The sequence below is a fragment of the Leucopleurus acutus genome, assembly GCF_964270905.1.
Source record: "Leucopleurus acutus genome assembly, chromosome: 4".
Classification (NCBI taxonomy): domain Eukaryota; kingdom Metazoa; phylum Chordata; class Mammalia; order Artiodactyla; family Delphinidae; genus Leucopleurus; species Leucopleurus acutus.
In genome coordinates, this window is record NC_139146.1 from 144,450,769 (window position 1) to 144,473,180 (window position 22,412).

Genomic DNA, 22,412 nt, shown 5'->3' on the forward strand with positions numbered 1-22,412 from the left:
GCACCAAGACCCTGTCAGCCACACAGCTAGTTGGGCCCCAAAGTCCCCGGTCAGGACTCGGTGGCATGGCAGTAACTTCCACTCACTCCCCCCCACCACCTCCCTGCGGCAGCAGCGGGGGCGGCTCCTTGGTTCCTTTCACTTATGAGCAATTTTATAATGGAGAGTCCGTTGCTGGGTTTAGCTTTGAGTTATTTCTTTTCATGATCTATGACATTCATAAAAGAATATCCATTTTAAAAGATTTTCAAAATGACCTTTATTACATGTCCCTATGTGCAAAGCTTTGTTGGGTACTTTTGCTAAGGGGTGTTTTTTTAAATACCGTTCTTTCACAGTGTAAACAGGAAATATTTGGAGTGGGTAGATTAGTCAGAGAATGGAACTGGGGAAAGTATTTGGGGATGGAGGCTTATCATGGAAGTATAAAGTGAGAGAAATGACATTTCTTGGCTCAGTTCCCAGTATTGTTTGCCAGACACGTTTTGCCTGTGAAACAAGCAGCATTCACACCCGATAGTACCAGTTTCTAATCAACTGGTAGTGAATTTAAGTTTATAAGTGACAGTGTTTTGGAAATTAAAATTCCAAAGGATTAAGTAAAGTTAACCTTTGATACACTTGCCAAAGGCAAACATAAAGAACAGAAGCAACACTGAGGAGCCTCACTAGTTTCACTCCTGTCATTGTATAAAATGAATAAGCTTTGCCAAAAGCAAAGTTGTTCTTACTCTGTTTTGAAGACTAGCACAGCTCAGTCTAAGACAGTGAATGTGTCCCAAAATAACTGGCAGTGAGTTGTGAAATGGTCTTCTTCAACGGGGTAAGGGTCATTTGGGCAGTGTTGCCAAATCATAAGGCTAGTTTTCCATGTCCCTAAACCTCAATCTTTTAAAGTTAGGCTACAGAAGAAAAAAAAAAATGTGGGAAATAAATTAAATCCAGCTGTGATCATTCTGCATACCTCTACATAACCCTAGTGGTGTTTAAGAGGCTCCCGGGTTTCAAGGAACATGTTATGAAAATCACTGCAAACTCTTTCTTGTTTACGTTGAAATTCCCAGGAAGAATTTGAAACTTCAGTAACTCTGAGGAAAACAGGAAAAGGGGTCTTTGGTCAACACTTAACCTCAGTTGTAGCTTTCAGTGGTAGAGTATCAGAAGAAATGACATGGGTCATCTGTTGGAAGAATTTGGGGAAGGATGTTTTTATATTAAAATATAACATATTCTCTAAAATTGCTAGCTGAGAGGACCTCTATTGTAGTAACTAGTAAAGAGCTGTGAGAGTGGGGGGCGTAGACATTGGAATGTAAGAGAGAATCGGCAAGTTTAATAAGTTAAAAATTATGTTAGTGAGGACAAGAAGGTACACTTTTTTTTTTTTTTTGCGGTACGCGAGCCTCTCACTGTTGTGGCCTCTCCCGTTGCGGAGCACAGGCTCCGGACGCGCAGGCTCAGCGGCCATGGCTCACGGGCCCAGCCGCTCCGCGGCATGTGGGATCTTCCCGGACCGGGGCACGAACCCGTGTCCCCTGCATTGGCAGGCGGACTCTCAACCACTGCGCCACCAGGGAAGCCCAGAAGGTACACTTTTAAACATGGGAAAATACTGTCTGTGTCTAAAGAAAATCTACATGAGGTAGCTTTTAAAAATCAAAAGACTAGGAAGCTTGTTCACATTAAGCCCTGATCCTGATTCTGAGCTCCAGCCCTGTTTCTGTTCCTTGTTTCATTCCCAAGCCAAGGCATAAATGAAGGGTTAAAGTGATTCTTCTAAATTCTTCACAGGAGGGAGTTGAAACACCTAAGACTTTGATTTAAGAAACTTTCTAATTTTTAAACTTATAACCAGTTAGGTAACTGTCCAATTAATTGGTTTTTCATATATATAAATATTTCTCATTTTTAATAAGTTAGAAGTCACCATGAATCAGACTGTCTTTCTGAAATGTTGTCGGAAATGTTTAACATGTTTCCTTTTCGCTTTTTCTCAAACTGGCATGGGAGAAGGCTATCAGAGGGAGGTTCCAAAGTCTTCCCCTCACTCTCAGGGCTGCTACTGAATGAGGAGGAGCTGCCTTGACCAAGGACCGTATTCCTTACATGGACTTGAGCAGCGTGCTCTTCAAAGATCTGTAATTGCTTGTGTCGTGCCAGCTCAGCACTGGCTGTTCTCAAGGGAAAAAGTTGTGAAACTTCACAAACCTGAGTTAGGATTAGAGATCGTAGCAGCCAAGTCATAGTTCATGGTCGAGTGCCGACAGCTGACCCTCAAGGAAGTCAGGATGGAGGGCATCTTATTGATATGGATTGCCAGTGTAAGAAAGGAGAAGTTCTCCCTCCCACCTCACCACACCCATTTAAAAAGAAATTGATTGGCACTGAAGATTTGAAATGCAGAAGAGAAAGTTGCTGGGATAAGGTTTAAAAAAAAATCCACACTTTGGAACAGAAAAGAAATAAAACAGTTAAATCAGTGATGAATAAAAATAAAGTTGGGGGGCTTCCCTGGTGGTGCTGTGGTTAAGAATCCGCCTGCCAATGCAGGGGACACAGGTTCGATCCCTGGTCCGGGAAGATACCACATGTCGCGGAGCAACGAAGTCCGTGCGCCACAACTACTGAGCCTGTGCTCTAGAGCCCACGAGCCACAGCTACTGAGCCCGCGTGCTGCAACTACTGAAGCCTGCGTGCTCAGAGCCCGTGCTCCACAACAAGAGAAGCCACCGCAATGAGAAGCCCATGCACCGCAACGAAGAGTAGCCCCCACTCACCACAACTAGAGAAAGCCTGCACACAGCAACGAAGACCCAACGCAGCCAAAAATAAATAAATAAAAATTTATAAATAAATAAGTAAATAAAATTGGGGATGAAGAAAATCATATGATGTGAAAATGGAGGAAAAAATTAGAAAAATACAATATAAGAGACAAGGTAATGCTACAAACTTAAAAACTGCAATAATTCAGTTTCTTACTATGTTTGCCTTTTAAGTATTAAGTAAATTTGAAATATTTCTAATGATGGTCAATTTAATATTTTTACTGGCAACTTAAGTTCTTGGCAAAACTTCCTAGAGCTATTTATAGACAATTTTCCCTCGCCTGCCTATAAAAATACATCACTGTAGTATTTTTAACAGCAAAGCCTGTATGAGACAATTTACTTTCATGACCTGTCAGATTCTTGTGGCTGCTTCGAAGTAGCCTCATTTGGAAACCCTTGTTTGTGGATTTTTTTTGGTCCCAAATTGGTGTCATTTTTTACTAAAAAAAAAAAAAATGTAGTAGTGTATTCATTAAGCATTCACTACATACAGCTACAACTTCATTTTATATAATTTCACACCACTGTAGGTATTTTGGTTACTTCCAGAAATAATTTTTAGATCTAGGTGACCCTGAAGAAGGATCTGCTTTCTCTTTAATACAAACCAAAGCTGCTGCTATGTTATTTTTCTTTAAGCTTCCGCATGGTTTATAAGTAACAAGAAGTAGGGAGCAAAAAAAGAAGTACGTTTTTTATAAAATGAGCTATAGGGAGGGGGTGTTTTTGAGAGGTTGTAAAATACCATTCTTTACCTCCAGCCAGGAATATACTCACATCATATAGATCAGAAATGGCAACTAAGTTTCCTGGCATGTGCCAATCAGTTGTCACTGATCACTTGCTAGTTGCTGCTTGGAGAATCATATGGAGAAGGGTTTAGAAGTTTAGTTCAGGCTCAGCAAGAAAAAGTGATGTGATTTTGAAATCTTCAAGAATTTTTTCAAAAATGTTAATGAGTTTAGAGGAATTATGGTTATTTTTGGCAAGAAGAAACGTTCTTGTCAGTAAGCAGCACAGAGATGCTTACCTCCACCCACTACTACTACTAGAATACTACTAGTATTCTTCTGGATGAATAAACTAATTTTTAAAAAATTAAAGATCTCCAAGGCATTTGGAAGAGCTGTTATATTAGTTACTCGTAGCTTAGCGGTAATTAATGAAATAATCTAAGCCCTAGGTGAGGTCAGTTGAGCTGTGGGGATGAAATGGAACTTGATTATGGGAGAAGAGGAGTGATAATTTGTGGGCAGGAGACATCAGAAGGCTTCCTAAAATGTAAAATATTTTTGAGAGATTTTGGCTCTCTCGGTTGCCAATGTTTTCTCTAGGTCACTGATGAAAATGTCAAATAGAGCCTGGCCTTGGTTTGACACCTGCTAAACATTATTTATGTCTTAAGACCACATCAAACCATTTGTAACCATTCTATTTATAAGTTTCCTGAGCACCCTCCTGAGTTTCCAGATATAAACTATAGCAGTGTTCTTGGCACTTAGCTGATAGATTTGCCTGAAAATACAGTTCTCTGATTTAGCATAAGAATCTTCTTTTCATGGTTTTACTTTCCTCTGTAATTCTGGGATGGTGGAAATTGTATGTGACAAAGTTTGAAAAGACTTGTATTTTAGCTCTAGAGTTCTAGCTCTAGTTAATTGTGTAATTTTGTACAAACTGGTTAATCTCTTTGGACCTCAGAAATGAACGTTAGCCCAGATCAGCATTTCCCAACTGATGGGCCTCAAATTCCAGAATGTCCTATCTATTGACAAGGGCCTGCAAATAATTATGCAGCCCAGAATTGTCTGACTGAGTACCGCTACCACATGTGAAAGGTTGTGGAGTTACTGTCTCCAAAGAAGACTTTTGAAAAGGGTGGAAAACACCGCCATAGGTTATGAACAAGCTTCTCTCTCTCTCTCTTAGCTTTTAACTCATGGACCCCTCCTCTATATTTGACAAGGATAAGAATAATCACTTCTATTTTATAGTAAAATAACCTTGAGGCATAGAAAAGTATAATCAATTAAGTTCTCCCATATTATATGATGGCTTTTTCATTGATGTAGGAATTGAACGCTGTATTTTGAGTATGTTTGTTTTCCTCAGCTAAGTGCCACATATGATCTTTATTATATTTGGCTCCTTTCTCTGATAATAATTAAACAAGCATGGATTTGTGATTACGTACTTGATTTAATTAAAATATCCTCTGGGTGATGGATTCCAATGAGAAGCAGAAGCAGAGTATGCAATGAGTTATTTTCATAAAAGATGCAATTTGACTTTTGCCAGAATTGACTGGTGGAGTCTCACTGTCAGCTAACATGAGCTATGGAAACTTGGCTCTCTGCAGAGCTAGCCACATGGTGCCAGATACTCTTTTCACAGTGCCAGGAGATATCTATGATGTCAAAACCCACAGGATAGCTGAGTTCAGAATGTAGGCTATGTACTCAGCAGGACACCAAAGAAAGTTGCTTGCGTCATACAGACAAACTGTATTTGGAATTGACGTCTTTGAGAGATCAAACTTCCACTGATATTTTAAAAACTTTGAGCTTAACAAGTCCTCACGGGGAGAACATATGTCGGCAGCTACAGACACACTTACGTCGGGTGTCTTAATTGATGACTGCCAGGAATTGTGGCATTTCTTAATTGTATGTAGAAAGATACACATTTTCCATTTCCAAGAGTTGGTGAGGTTAAAAAAAAATCTAACCAAAAAATATGATGTTTCCATCTTAAAAGTGGAGGTTTAGTGGGATAACACATAAATTCAATGATTCTCTTCTTTCAGACCCCAGACCTTATGCTACAGGTAAGGAGTACACTGTGTGTTTACTTCAAGGGATTCATGAACTTGCTTAGGCAAAGAGCCTTAACTGTTGGTTGATTAAATAATATATTTTGTCTATTTGTACTGCTATATACACTACTGTGGCTAATACAACATGAATTCATTAAAAGGTATTACTGGCAGTATGTCTTTTTACAGTATTGTTTTTATGTTTATATGCGTGTGTGCATATATATATTTATTTAATCTACTGATCTTAAGAGTTCAAGAGTTATCACATGGGGGTCTGTGATATTTTGCTTGTCAAGGGCCCTCACTTTGAAAAGGTTGGGATCCACTGTCTTAATGGATTTCAGGTAGAGTGACAGCTGATGGAGAGGTATTTTTGGCAAAGGGACTCTCTGGCTGTAGCTGCCTGTATGCTAGGATAAAGGGTAAAACGTGTCTTAAGAAGAAGCAACCTTAACTAGTATTCTACAGGCCACAGACTAAATTTTACTTGTAAGAATAACGCTTAGGTTGTTTCCATCTCTGGGCTATTGTAAATAGAGCTGCAATGAACATTTTGGTACATGACTCTTTTTGAATTATGGTTTTCTCAGGGTATATGCCCAGTAGTGGGATTGCTGGGTCATATGGTAGTTCTATTTGTAGCTTTTTAAGGAACCTCCATACTGTTCTCCACAGTGGCTGTATCAATTTACATTCCCACCAACAGTGTAAGAGGGTTCCCTTTTCTCCAAGTGTCCATCATCGGATGAATGGATAAAGAAGATGTGGCACATATATACAATGGAATATTACTCAGCCATAAAAAGAGATGAAATTGAGCTATTTGTAATGAGGTGGATAGACCTAGAGTCTGTCATACAGAGTGAAGTAAGTCAGAAAGAGAGAGACAAATACCGTATGCTAACACATATATATGGAATTTAAGAAAAAAAAAATGTCATGAAAAACCTAGGGGTGAAACAGGAATAAAGACACAGACTTACTAGAGAATGGACTTGAGGCTATGGGGAGGGGGAAGGGTAAACGGTGACAAAGCGATAAAGAGGCATGGACATATATACACTACCAAATGTAAGGTAGATAGCTAGTGGGAAGCAGCCGCATAGCACAGGGAGATCAACTCGGTGCTTTGTGACCGCCTGGAGGGGTGGGATAGGGAGGGTGGGAGGGAGGGAGACGCAAGCGGGAAGAGATATGGGAACATATGTATATATATAACTGATTCATTTTGTTGTGAAGCTGAAACTAGCATACCATTGTGGAGCAATTATACTCCAATAAAGATGTTTAAAAAAAAAAAAAAGAATAACGCTTCGTGTGAGAAGTGATTTCTCTCCCAAATCCAAGGTGTCACCTTATTTCTAAGTTATGGGACCAAAATAACACTAAAAACAACAGATTCTAAACGTTTTATTCGATCTCATGATCCCAGGTATTATCCATCTAAATCACTGGTATTTTAAAGTTAGTTCAACTACATAACAGATATTTGCTCTAAGAGGAAGAAAATGACAAAGTATTAGTTAGAAGAAATATTAAACTGCTATAGGTATAGGGGTTATGCTTGAGTGAAGCTAGTTATGGCAAGTGAGATGGCTGCCGCCCTCTAGTGGTTAGTGGTTCTCTCTCTCCCTCTCTTTCCCGATGTGTCTCTCTCACCTCAAGTGCCCGAGACATTTCCTGAGAAGTTTCCTGTTTCCTCTTATTCAATCAAAGCACCATAAAAAAAAAAAAAAAAAAGAAACAAAAAAGAGTTTGCAGTCTATTGCCACTCTCATCTTCAAATCCCAAGAGATTTTATCCCCCTGGCTTAAAGGCACACTCATATATATTCATATATATATATATATATATATATATATATATATAAAATATGTATATATATGTGGGTTTTGCTTGTTGCTATCATGGATTTTTACATTTAACCGAAAATATTTGTTGAATATCTACTATGAAACTACCTGTATGCGACTATTCACAGAAAAAGTATGAGATAATTCTTACCCTGAAGAAACTTTTAATATAGGAGAGGATATGAACAAACATGAAATTTTATTTTACCATGAAGGCCAAAGAGTTTTATTTACTAGAAAAACAATTCTTTGGTTTTACATGCTTGACTCACTGGTCATTGAGATAAGATGATTTTCAGGGTTTAGCAAAATTTTAAAAAAGAAAATTATAGTGCTAGAGGATGCCCATGTTACAAAAATTGGCATAGGTGTGTGTGGTGGGGGAGGATGAGGACACAGTCCTAGCTGTGTCCCTTATTTACACCTCTTCTTAAACTGTCATATTTACTCGTTGCCTTGCTTGTAAGAAGACGAAAGACTGGTAAGACATCGCTGATAATTTTCATTCCTTCTCCAGGTCAATAAAGGACATTATAGGACTAATTGTCACCCTAATGCCGTACTTAGATGTGAGCACATTGTCTTGTGCATGAGTATCCAGAAAATGTCTAGCCTCCCAGTGCATTTATACCTCATGATTTCAGATTCCTTGCTCTCTAGGGATAGTTGTATGTTAAGAACAGAAAAGGAGGTCTTATAAATGTTTCTATAAGTATGTTCAGTAAATTCTTATCATGCAAGTAAAAGAATATAATTTGTACTAAACATTGCATTTGATTGTGGACCCACACATTATAGGACTATGTAATGGCAGTCAGATAATACTGATAAAAGGTATTCTTAGAGATTTAAAATTATTCCTAAAGAGTTTTAAAAGTTTGCCCATGTGTAGAATGAGTCTCTTTTAAATTTTAATAGGCTTAAAAAGTTTTCTTTTTAAAACTAAGACTATTTGGGGGGCATACATTTAAAAATATTTGAAAAAAATTGATTTAGAAGATAACCTGACTTGGAATGCCCTCATGTAAGATTTCTGAGGAACTTAGTTGATTTTATAGTATAAATATGAACAGATCATATGATATCACAGGAAAAATATCTAATGAAGACATCAATTGCATTAATATAAGTATGATATTCAGATCAGTACTGTTCTCTGTCCTGGGCAGGTACATGTGAGATATTGTGTTCTATTCTGGGTATCAGAGTTTAATGATGTCAACTAATCACAGAGTTTTCAGAAGCAGGAAATTTTGGAAGTTGTATGGAGAACAGCTAAACAAACTGGGGCAAAACATTAAAGATGATATTTTAGCTCGTTTTAAATATATGTAAGACTGGGCTTCCCTGGTGGCGCAGTGGTTGAGAGTCCGCCTGCCGATGCAGGGGACACGGGCTCGTGCCCGGGTCCGGGAAGATCCCACATGCCGCAGAGCGGCTGGGCCATGGCCGCTGAGCCTGTGCGTCCGGAGCCTGTGCTCCGCAACGGGAGAGGCCACAACAGTGAGAGGCTCGCGTACCGCAAAAAAAAGAAAAAAAAAAAAAAAAATATATATATATATATATGTAAGACTATGATGTAGAAGGAAAGAAAATGAAAGAGGAAACAGATATTGAGTCTAAACCTATAGTTTAAAAATTCCACTTTTTTCTATATAAAATATGTATCAAATTCATACCTTTCTTTCTTCTCACTTAATATGTCTCCTAGATTTGGCCCAGTCTCTTTATTCTCAATGTCATTACTTTAATTTGGATTATTGCAATAAATGTGTATCTGGTTTTTACAGCTCACCCCTGACCTCATCCATCTTAATGCTGTTACTAAATGATTTCTCTTAAAATATTGTTGGTGTCATGGAACTACAATTCTAAACTATGGCTGACCTTTAAACGGCCCCATTCATAGTTTTTGCTGATTTCACCCTAATCTTATTTTCTATTATTTCTGATGGGCCATCTACTCAACTTAAGTTTGTTCCTCCACTATCCCACATATATGTCATGTTCTTTGCCAGTTCCATAACTGACAAAGTTATATCTTTCATTTTCCCACTCCAAACCCTCTGTCCATAAATTTCTCCCTATGCATCCAATTCTTATCTATTCTTTGAGAGCCATTACACGTCATTCTTTTCTTGAGGTCTTCTTAAACTAGTCTAACCATAATAATTTTGCATCATAATTCCCATAGTGTATTTTGACTGACATTGAATACTTTTAAAATAAGGCACAGTTACAAAATAATACTTATTCCATGACATTGCTCCTCATTTCACTCTAGTCAAATTTTATACCATCGAGATAGATTTTTTCAGTGGTGACCCTGATTCATCCATGCCTCCTTGTACCTGTGGCCTTGGAGAGACTCCAAATGGATTTGGCCATTTGACATGTGGCCGAAGAGGCAATAAGCAAGTGCAATGTAAAAAGAGACTTGAAAAATGCTGTGCCCTGGAGCTTGCCTTCTCTTGCTGCTCTTTGGCACCCTGAGACCAACCATGTGAAAGAACTTGGGCTACCTTGATGGAGACATGTGGCCCGGTCAACCTTGCTCCCTAATCCAGGGTCAGTACCAACTAAACGCCAGTATCAACTGCCAGACATATGAGTGTGGCTGTCCTAGAGCCACTAGCCCCCAACCAACCCAGCCAACATACTGCAGCTGCGTGACTGAGCCCAAGCAAGACCAACAGAAGAACTGGCCAGTAGGCATTGCCGACTCATAGAATTGCTAGGTAAGGAAAAAAAAAGATTGTTGTCCTAAGTCACTACTTTTAAGGGTGGCTTGCTTTGCAGCGAAAGCTGCTGGATATATAATAATAGTTATTTATCAGTCAATTTTTACTTGGGTTCTAGATCTGCCTCAGCACCTAAACTGTGAGTTATCTGAGAGCAAGAACCATGAAATCTTTTCTGAAATCTTCAGGATTTTAGCTAATTGACAATGTATAGACAATTTGATTAAAATTTTCCTCTAATAATTTTATTTTATTTTTTTGCATCATAAGGATGAAATTACCAATCTTTACACACAACGACATCACCTGCATTTTCTAATTTTAGGTAGGATAAAATTGTTTTAAAATATAAAATTCATGATAAGTATAACCTTGGATTAGACCTTAGATTTTTAAAAAATTTCTATAAAGAATGATACTGAGACAATTAGCAAAATCTGAATACGGACTGTATATTAGATAATAGTAATTTATCAGTGTAAAATTTCCTCGATTTTATAATTACATTATGGTTATATAAGAGAATGATTCAGTAAAAATAGTAGTATGAAATTTACTATTATTAAATAAGTATATATGGAGAGAGGAACAAGAAGGGGGTGAGACAGAGAGATGGAGAAAACTTTTTGGCAAAATGCCAAGAATCTGGTGAGTCTTAGGTGAAGGGTACAATGGGATTCATTATACTATTCTTGTATCTTTTTGATATATTTGGAATTTTTATTCAAAAAAAAGAGGTAAGAGCCACTGCTCACCAAGTAATTTAAACATTTTAACTTACAAAATGTATAGGTCACTGTTGTTTAAAATGGAAAGTCTGTTGGACACTAAGAATAAGCTGACAGTTACTCCATCAACTCCACTGTCATCACTCATTATCCTAAGGAATTTGTTCTTTAGTCCGTGATGAAGGATTGGAGAAGGAACAGCAGACCATGTGCAATGAATGCTGTAGACTGAGTGGCTAGAAATAAGCTTGGGGATCTTCAGGCTTACCAGATCTTGTAATATATGCAAAAGTTACCAGTAGATTCTAAAAACAAATGCTTTCCAACATTATTCCTAGAAATAGTGTAGCACTGACCTACTATTCTGCTCTAAGAGGATGTCCCACTGCAGTGAAGAGCTGCTTACTTTGCAATTAATAAATGATAAAAGAGGAGAGAGATTACACTACAATTTTTTTTCCTTTGGGTAGGAGATACAGAATTGAAACTTAAACCATTTAATGATTTCCTAAATGTTCAGAGTCCTTTTCTCTGTAGACTGAGCTATGGGATCATCAGGAATTTAACACAATGACCCCTGTTAAAATTTATCTGAAATTCCTTGACTTCTTTACTATTGTATATATGTATAAATAATAAAAACCTTCATTTGCTGGAAAAACTCTGGAATGCTACCAACTAATTTGATATGTTTACTATTTCAGGAAAATTTTTTACGATAGGAACTTTAATCTTTAATTACAAGATGTTATAGATACTGTTTTATTGAAATACACAATGAAAACAAGCAAAACAGTCTGAAATTAAACTCCAAATGTTTAATTCCAAATGCTGTTAAGAGGGTGAATATTTCCTTTAGGCATTTTAGGCATTGATTTAAACATCTTTTGCAAAGTATTGATTTTAGTAAGAAGTATATTTTAAAAATCTGAACTAATTTTATGTTTATGTTAGATTGGACTCAATTAAAAATAATGGCCTTTTTCCTAGATATTCTTAGATGAAAGCATTGAATTAAAACAAAGGGATGTTGGGACTTCCCTGGTGGTCCAGTGGTAAAGAATCTGCCTCCCAATGCAGGGGATGCGGGTTCGATCCCTGGTCGGGGAACTAATCCCACATGCCGTGGTGCAACTCAGCCCACACACCACAACTACTGAGCTCACGCACCTCAACTAGAGAGCCCGCTGCCACAAACTACAGAGCCCATGCCCTCTGGAGCCCATGCCACAACTAGAGAGAGAAAACCCGCACGCCATAACTAGAAAGAAGCTGCAATGAAGAGCCCGTGCACTGCAACAAGCACCGCAACAAGCACCACAACAAAAGATCCTGCATGCTGCAATGAAGATCTGATGCAGTCAAATAAATAAATAAATATTAAAAAGCAAATAAACAAAGGAATGTTAAGCTTTGCTGCAATTGACACTATTTGGGAATAAGAGATAAATACATAGGCCAGTAGCCAAAGTATGGGTTAAGTAAGGATCAAAGAGAGAAGATTGTGGTTAAAATAGAACTTTCTTTAAAAGCATGCTATGTTTTTCATTACCGATGGAAAATAAGTTCACAGCCAAGATAAAATCTCCCTGTTCGTTATCATCTACACAGTGTGCTAAGTTCAAAGGCAAATGGCCCTAAAAGTGCTGGCATCATCACTTGGCATCCATTAACAAAATCATGATCAAGACATACTGGCATGAGAACCCCTTTAACATAGACACGTCCAAAATATGTAGCTCTAGTAAGAATAACAAAGAATTAGTGTACAAAGAGTAAAGCTCCCTTAAGAAAAAAATAAAATTTCCCACTTAGATTGTAAAAATATTTACCCTATAACTTGAACTGGGGTAGAGGCAAAAAAAAATTTCTCTTGAAATGCTCAAAAATCCAATTTCTTGTATGGTTTTGTGATATTTTTCCCCTTGCATAAATGAGATAACTGGGCCATAATGCTTATTTTAAAATACATTTTACCTTTTCTAACTGAGCCCAGCTTCCACATACTTAACTATCCCTGGTTCAACTCCATTCTTTAGCACTCCATCTTGTCACTGGTTGGAAGTGATGAGGTATGCCCTGGTTTCTTCCTATTTATAGAGCAGAGGCAATGAACCGAAATGACAGATGTGGCTTATGTTAGTTAGGGCTTAAGTGAAAGTCTTATGCTCTAGGCTTGTGTGTGAACCTAAAGAATGAGGAGTGGGCTCTTCACTAACTTCTCTTCTCCTTTGCTTATCAATTTCGATTAATCAACCATATATATACTTAGGAACTGGCAAAGGTAAATTATCTTCTCTTACTTACTAAATAAGAACTTCTAAATAATTGTAAACCTCTAAATAAATGAAGCTTAGCACATCCTTGTATCTGTTATTCAGGAGCTTTTTTCCTCCGTGCAGCCTGAATCATTAATTGTTCAGTTGTTTTTTTAAAAAATTATTTATTTATTTATTTATGTATGGCTGCATTGGGTCTTTGTTGCTGCACGCGGGCTTTTTCTAGTTGTGGTGAGTGGGGCTACTCTTCTTTGTGGTGTGAGGGCTTCTCATTGCGGTGGCTTCTCTTGTTGTGGAGCACGGTCGCTAGGTGTGCAGGCTTCAGTAGTTGTGGCACGTGGGCTTCAGTAGTTGTGGCTCGCAGGCTGTAGAGCGCAGGCTCAGTAGTTGTGGTGCATGGGCTTAGCTGCTCAGCGGCATGTGGGATCTTCCCGGACCAGGGCTCGAACTCGTGTCTCCTGCCTTGGCAGGCAGATTCTTAACCACTGTGCCACCAGGGAAATCCCAATTGCTCAGTTTTAATATTTTATATTTACTTAAGAAGAAATGGTGACCTATTATCCTCTTTAAATTTGTTCATATCCTACTGGGCTTAGAATACCATCCTTTAAATGAAAGAATATGGGTTCTATTCATCTCAATTGATTATAAATCTTAAAAAGGTCAAGTTGGTGTCTGGATTATGCTATTCATTCCATACAACAGATATTTCTTGAGTATGTGCCACATGCCAGGCATTTACTAGCACAGCATACAATACATAGTAAAGAATACACATTCCTCACTCTTATGGGTTTGATATCTTATGTAGGATAAAACCAAGTGTGTAGACAATTATGATACAGCACTATAAAGAAGTATAAGTTCTAGGATGAGGTTAAGTTACAAGGTGCTATGAAAGCATATAGAAAAGCAATACAACTCAACATTTGACACTGGGAAATTTCCCAGAGAAAGTAATACCTGAAATAAAAACTGAAAGGCAAGTAGGAGTAAGGATCTGAAGACCAAATATGAAGGAGGGGATGGGCAATAGAAAGATGGGAAAGCATTTCAATGAGAGGTACCAGCATGAGCAAGGCCCCAAAGGTTAGAGATAGCATGATGTGAGCCTAGACCCTGGGACGGAATGAGAAGAGATGTGGTTGGCGATGTCAAATATTGAAGATAATTTCCATCCTTGTTAGGATTTCAAGATTTGCCATGAAAGCAATGAGCAGCCATTGTCGACTTTTAAAGTAGGAAACAGACAATATAAAAATCACACTGGGGGTGGGATAGGGAGGGTGGGAGGGAGGGAGACGCAACAGGGAAGACATATGGGAACATATGTTTATGTATGACTGATTCACTTTGTTATAAAGCAGAAACTAACACACCATTGTAAAGCAATTATACCCCAATAAAGATGTTAAAAAAAAAATCACACTGTCTGCAATTAGAAATGGATCAGAGCTGGGAAATACTGTTAAGAATATGATTAGGAAGATGTTGCAATGATCTCAGCAAGAATGATGGAGATTTAAATCAAGGGATGGAGAGAAGTTGATAGATTTGGGGGAGATTTAGAAAGTGGACTTTAAAAGACTTGGTAATTAACTGGTGAGAGACAGGGAGAGAGAAAGACAGAGAGAATTAAAAAATAATATGCACAATTCTTGTCAGGGCAACTGATGGATGGTAGAGATATTAATAGTTATAAATGTGATATGGAGCACAGGAGAGAAATTCACCTTCCAGATTAAGATTTGGAAGTCATCGGCATATAGACTATAATTAAAACCGTGAGCTATGCATATAACCATGTGGGGTATGTGTAGGTGAAAAGAAGAGGAGGCCTGAAACATAACCATGAAAGAGACCAACATTAAAGGAATCAGTTGAGTGAGATGAACCTGCAAAACAAACTGAGATGGATAACCCCAAAGAGATGTGAGGAAAATCTAGGTCTATGGTGTCAAGGAAATCAAAAGAAGCCAGTGTCACCAATGCCAATATCATATGGAATTAAGTCATACGAACGCCAAAGATTATCTTTATACTTATTAATGGCCCATACCTTGAAGATATTGCTTTCCCAGCCTTTCCCTTTGACTACCTACTTGGCCACATCTTAAAAGAAATATTGGAAGATAAAAACTACATATTCTATTAGTGAGTATATTAATGATGTCACTGTAATATGTGTATTGTAAGTTTAAAAAATTGTAGTACTAAAAATAGAGCTACCATATGACCCAGCAATCCCACTCCTAGGCATATATCCAGAGAAAAGCATAATTCGAAAGGATGCATGCACCCTGATGTTCATTGCAGCACTATTTACAATAGCCAGGACATGGAAGCAACCTAAATGTCTATCAACAGAGGAATGGATAAAGAAGATGTGGTACATATATACAATGGAATATTACTCAGCCATAAAAAGGAACGAAATTGTGTCATTTGCAGAAACATGGATGGACCTAGAGACTGTCATACAGAGTGAAGTAAGTCAGAAAGAGAAAAACAAATATCATATAATATCGCTTATATGTGGAATCTATAAAAATGATACAGATGAACTTATTTGAGAGCAGAAATACAGACACAGATGTTGAGAACAAATGTATGGATACCAAGGGGGGAGAGGTAGTGGGATGAATTGAGAGATTGGGATTGACATAAACACACTACTATGTATAAAATAGATAACTAATGAGAAACTACTATTTAGTATAGGGAACGCTATTCAATGATCTGTGGTGACCTAAATGGGAAGGAAATCTAAAAAAGAGTAGATATATTTATACATATAACTAATTCACTTTGCTGTATAGCAGAAACTAACACAACATTGTAAAGCAACTCTAGTCCAATAAAAATTAATTTTAAAAATAGTAGTAATCATTTAAATTTCAGCAACATATTTTCCTTCCCTTTCCAGATCTGAAGTTGTAATCAGGGGTGCATAATGTATTAAATTGTTAGTTAGGAATTAATTTGGTTATGAAACAGAGGGGAAAATCCTTGTGTGGAGCAATAGAGTTATTAGGCTAATTATTTAGAACTCAGATTTTGGACTCAATGAGAGGTGGGTTTGAATATATTGCTACACATTTAGTAGTTATGTGACAATGGATAAACATCTTAAGTTCTCCAGCCTCAGTTTCCTCACCTGAAAATTGGAGATAATAACAGTATGTATCTTTAAGTGTTTTTGTAAATGCTAAATGTGATAATTTATGTAACATGATTAATACATTAATTAAATAGTTATTTCTTAGTAACATCATTGGCCTTATTAACAGATTATAACTGATTGAGCTAAATATCAAATACTCTGGTGATTTTTGCTCTGGTGCTTGTGTTTCACAAAAATTACAAAAACATTTGTATGAAAATCAGTGAGGAAACAGCAGACTTGTACCAAATATAGATCATATATGATCGGGCGTGTTCAGGGTGGTATGGCCATAGACAACAATATAAATCAAAGGACCTAACAGACATAGAGTCCAACAGCAGCAGAGTACACATTCTTTTCAAGTGCACATGGAACATCCACCAGGATAGAACATGTCAGGCGGCAAAACAAGTCTTAAGAAACTTAGGAAGACCAAAGTCATATCAAGTATCTTTTCTGACCACAATGGTATGAAACTAGACATCAGTAATAGGAAGAAAATTGGAAAATTCATAGATATATGGAAATTAAAAACCCACTCTAAACAACCAATAGGTCAAAAAAGAAATAAAAAGGGAAATCAAAAATATCTTGAGACAAATGAAAATGGAAACATAATATACCAAAATTCATGGGATGCACCAAAAGCAGGTCTAAGAGGGAAGTTCATAGCAATAAATGCCTACATAAAGAAAAAAGACGATCTTAAACAAACAAACTAACTTTACACCTCATCGAACTAGAAGAAGAAGAATAAACTAAACCCAAAGTTAACAGAAGGAAGGAAATAATAAAGATCAGAGTAGAAAGAAATGAAATGAGCCTAGAAAAACAATAGAAAAGATTAATGAAACTAAGAGTTGGTTTTTTGAAAAGATAAACAAAGTTGACAAACTTCAGTTGGACTAACAGAGAAAGAAAAAGGGAAGACTCAAACAAATAAAATTATAAATGAAAGAGGAGACATTACAGCCAACACCACAGAAATACAGAGGATCATAAGAGACTATTATAAACAATTATATGCCAACAAATAGAAGAAATGGATAAATTCCTAGAAACATAAGACCTACAAAGACTGAATCATGAAGAAATAAAAGATCTAAATAGACCAATGATGAATAAGGAGTTTGAATCAGTATTCAAAAATCTCACCAAAAATAAAATCTCAGGACCTGATGGCATCACTGGTGAATTCTACCAAACATTTAAAGAAAAATTAATACCAATCCTTCTCAAACTCATCCAAAAAACTGAAGAGAACACTTCTAATATCATTTTACAAGACCAGATTTAGTCTGATACCAAAACCAGACAAGGACACTACAAGAAAACAAAATTACAGGCCAATATCCCTCATGAACATAGATGCAAAAGTCTTCAATAATGTACTAACAAACTGAATTCAACAGCACAGTAAAAGGATTATACACCATAATCAAATGGGATTTGCTCCAGAGATGAAAGGATGGATCAACATACATAAATCAATAAATGTACTGTACCACATTAAAAGAATGAAGGATTAAAAATCATACGATCATCTCAATAGATACAGGACAATCATTTGACAAAATTCAACAGCCTTTCATGATAAAAAAACTCTTAGCAAGACAGAGGACCTTCAAGATGGCTGAGAAGTAAGAAGTAGAGATCACCTTCCTCCCCACAAATAAATGAAAAATACATCTACATGTGGAACAACTCCTACAGAACACCTACTGAATGCTGGCAGAAGACCCCAGACTTCCCAAACAGAAAGGAACTCCCCACGTACCTGTCCATGTGGCTGACAGGGTCTTGGTGCTCTGGTCGGGTGTCAGGCCTGAGCCTCTGAGGTGGGAGAGCCATGTTCAGGACACTGGACCACCAGAGACCTCCCAGCCCCATGTAATATCAATCAGCAAGAGCTCTCCCAGAGATCTCCATCTCAACATGAAGACCCAGCTCCAATGAATGACCAGCAAGCTCCACTGCTGGACACCGCATGCCAAACAACTAAAAGAGAGGAACACAACCCCACCCATTAGCAGAGAGTCTGCCTAAAATCATACTAAGTTCACAGACACCCCAAAACACACCACCAGACACGGTCCTGCCCATCAGAAAGATCCAGCCTCATCCACCAGAACAAAGGCACCAGTCTCCTCCACCAGGAAGTCTACACAACCTATTGAAGCAACCTTACCTACTAGGGGAAGACATCAAAAACAACGGGAACTATGAACCGGCAGCTTGTGAAAAGGAGACCCCAAACACAGTAAGTTAAGCAAAATGAGAAGACAGAGAAATACACAGAAGATGAAGGAGCAAGGTAAAAACCCACCAGACCAAACAAATGAAGAGGAAATAGGCAGTCTACCTGAAAAAGAATTCAGAGTAATGATAGTAAAGATGATCTAAAATCTTGGAAATAGAATGGAGAAAATACAAGAAATGATTAACAGAGACCTAGAAGACCTAAAGAGCAAACAAACAATGATGAACAACACAATAAATGAAATTAAAAATTCTCTAGAAGGAATCAATAGCAGAATAACTGAGGCAGAAGAATGGATAAGTGACCTGTAAGACAGAATGGTAGAATTCACTGCCACAGAACAGAATAAAGAAAAAAGAATGAAAAGAATTCAGGACAGTCTCAGAGACCTCTGGGACAACACCAAATGCACCAACATTTGAATTACAGGGGTCCCAGAAGAAGAAGAGAAAAAGAAAGGGACTGAGAAAGTATTTGAAGAGATTATAGTTGAAAACTTCCCTAATATGGGTAAGGAAATAGTCAATCAAGTCCAGAAAGCACAAAGAGTCTAATACAGGATAAATTCAAGGAGAAACACCCAAGAAACATATTAATCAAACTATCAAAAATTAAATACAAAGAAAAAATATTAAAAGCAGCAAGGGAAAAGCAACACATAACATACTAGGGAATCCCCATAAGATTAACAGCTGATCTTTCAGCAGAAACTCTGCAAGCCAGAAGGGAGTGGCAGAACATATTTAAAGTGATGAAAGGGAAAACCTACAACAAAGACTACTCTACCCAGCAAGGGTCTCATTCAGATTTGAGGGAGAAATTAAAACCTTTACAGACAGGTCAAAGCTAAGAGAATTCAGCACCACCAAACCAGCTTTACAACAAATTCTAAAGGAAATTCTCTATGCAGGAAACACAAGAGGAGGAAAAGACTTACAAAAACAAACCCAAAACAATTAAGAAAATGGTCATAGGAACATACATATCGATAATTACCTTAAATGTAAATGGTTTAAATACTCCAACCAAAAGACATAGATTGGCTGAACAGATACAAAAACAAGACCCATATATATGCTGTCTACAAGAGACCCACTTCAGATGTAGGGGCACATACAGACTGTAAGTGAGGGGATAGAAAAAGATATTCAATGCAAATGGAAATCAAAAGAAAGCTGGAGTAGCAATTATCATATCAGACAAAATAGACTTTAAAATAAAGATTATTACAAGAGACAAAGAAGGACACTACATAATGATCAAGGGATCAATACAAGAAGATATAACAATTGAAAATATTTATACACCCAGCATAGGAGCACCTCAATACATAAGGCAAATGCTAACAGCCATAAAAGGGGAAATCGACAGTAACATAATCATAGTAGGGGACTTTAACAACCCACGTTCACCAATGGACAGATCATCCAAAATGAAAATAAATAAGGAAACACAAGCTTTAAATGATACATTAAACAAGATGGACTTAATTGATATTTATAGGACATTCCATCCAAAAACAACAGAATACATTTTCTTCTCAAGTGCTCATGGAACATTCTCCAGGATAGATCATATCTTGGGTTACAAATCAAGCATTGGTAAATTTAAGAAAATTGAAATCGTATCAAGTATCTTTTCCGACCACAATGCTATGAGACTAGATATATCAATTAGAGGAAAAAAAACTGTAAAAAATAAAAAAAATGGAGGCTAAAAAATATTCTATTAAATAACCAGAGATCACTGAAGAAATCAAAGAGGAAATCAAAAAACACCTAGAAACAAATGACAATGAAAACACAATGGCCCAAAACCTATGGGATGCAACAAAAGCTGTACTAAGAGGGAAGTTTATAACAATAAAATCCTACCTCAAGAAACAAGAAAAATCACAAATAAACAACCTAATCTTACACCTAAATCAATTAGAGAAAGAAGAACAAAACTACCCCCCAAAGTTAGCAGAAGGAAAGAAATCATAAAGATCAGAACAGAAATAAATGCAAAAGAATTGAAGGAAACAATAGCAAAGATCAAGAAAACTAAAAGCTGGTTCTTTGAGAAGTTAAACAAAATTGATAAACCATTTGCCAGACTCATCAAGGAAAAAAGGGAGAAGACTCAAGTTAATAGAATTAGAAATGAAAAAGGAGAAGTATCAACTGACCCTGCAGAAATAAAAAGGATCATGAGAGATTACTACAAGCAACTATATGCCAATAAAATGGACAAACAGGAAGAAATGGACAAATTCTTAGAAAAGCACAACCTTCCTAGACTGAACCAGGAAGAAATAGAAAATATAACCAGACCAATCACAAGCACTGAAATTGAAACCGTGTTTTAAAATCTTCCAACAAACAAAAGACCAGGACCAATGGCTTCACAGGCAAATTCTCTCAAACACTTAGGGAAGAGCTAACACCTATACTTCTCAAACTCTTTCAAGATATAGCAGAGGGAGGAACCTCCCAAACTCATTCTATGAGGCACCATCACCCTGATACCAAAACCAGACAAAGATGCCATAAAAAAAGAAAACTACAAACCAATATCACTGATGAATATAGATGCAAAAATCCTCAATAAAATATTAGAAACAGGGCTTCTCTGGTGGCGCAGCGGTTGAGAGTCTGCCTGCCAATACAGGGAACACGGGTTCAAGCCCTGGTCTGGGAATATACCACATGCCGCAGAGCAACTAGGCCCGTGAGCCACAATTACTGAGCCTGTGCATCTGGAGCTTGTGCTCCGCAACAAGAGAGGCTGCAACAGTGAGAGGCCCACGCACCACGAATGAAGAGTGGCCCCTGCTTGCCGCAACTAGAGAAAGCCCACTCACAGAAACGAAGACCCACACAGCCAAAAAAAAAAAAAAAAAAAAAAAAAACTAGGAAACAAAATCCAACAGCACATTAAAAGGATCATACACCATGATCAAGTGGGGTTTATCCCGGAATGCAAGGATTCTTCAATTTACGCAAATCAATCAATGTGATAAACCATATTAACAAACTGAAGGACAAAAACCATATGATCATTGCAATAGATGCAGAGAAAGCTTTTGACAAAATTCAACAACAAAATTTTTATTTATGATAAAAACTCTCCAGAAAGTAGACATAGAGGGAACTTACCTGAACATAATAAAGGTCATATATGACAAACCCACAGCCAACATCATTCTCAATGGTGAAAAACTGAAAGCATTTCCTCTAAGATCAGGAACAAGACAAGGTTGCCCACTCTCACCACTATTATTTAACATAGTTTTGGAAGTTTTAGCCACAGCAATCAGAGAAGAAAAAGAAATAAAAGGAATCCAAATTGGAAAAGAAGAAGTAAAACTGTCACTGTTTACAGATGACATGATACTATACATAGAGAATCCAAAAGATGCTACTAGAAAACTACTAGAGCTAATCAATGAATTTGGTAAAGTAGCAGGATACAAAATTAATGCACAGAAATCTCTTGCATTCTTATACACTAATGATGAAAAAATCTGAAAGAGAAATTAAGGAAACACTCCCATTTACCATTGCAACAAAAAGAATAAAATATCTAGGAATAAACCTACCTAAGGAGACAAAAGACCTGTATGCAGAAAATTATAAGGCACTGATGAGAGAAATTAAAGATGATACAAACAGATGGAGAGATACACCATGTTCTTGGATTGGAAGAATCAATATTGTGAAAATGACTATACTACCCAAAGCAATCTACAGAT

At 37.2% G+C, this 22,412-nt stretch overlaps 1 protein-coding gene across 1 annotated transcript in view; it reads right to left on the reverse strand.

Moving 5' to 3' along the window:
- Positions 1-1,923: 1,923 nt before the first annotated feature.
- Positions 1,924-22,412, reverse strand: part of LOC309960751 (pseudouridylate synthase TRUB2, mitochondrial-like) — a gene marked incomplete at both ends in the record, with an annotated part of 30,097 nt that continues 9,608 nt past the window's right edge. Inside the window, one exon of the mRNA XM_082837681.1 lies at positions 1,924-2,176. Coding sequence (XP_082693807.1) covers positions 1,924-2,176 — 253 coding nt within the window. The remainder of the gene's footprint in view (positions 2,177-22,412) is intronic.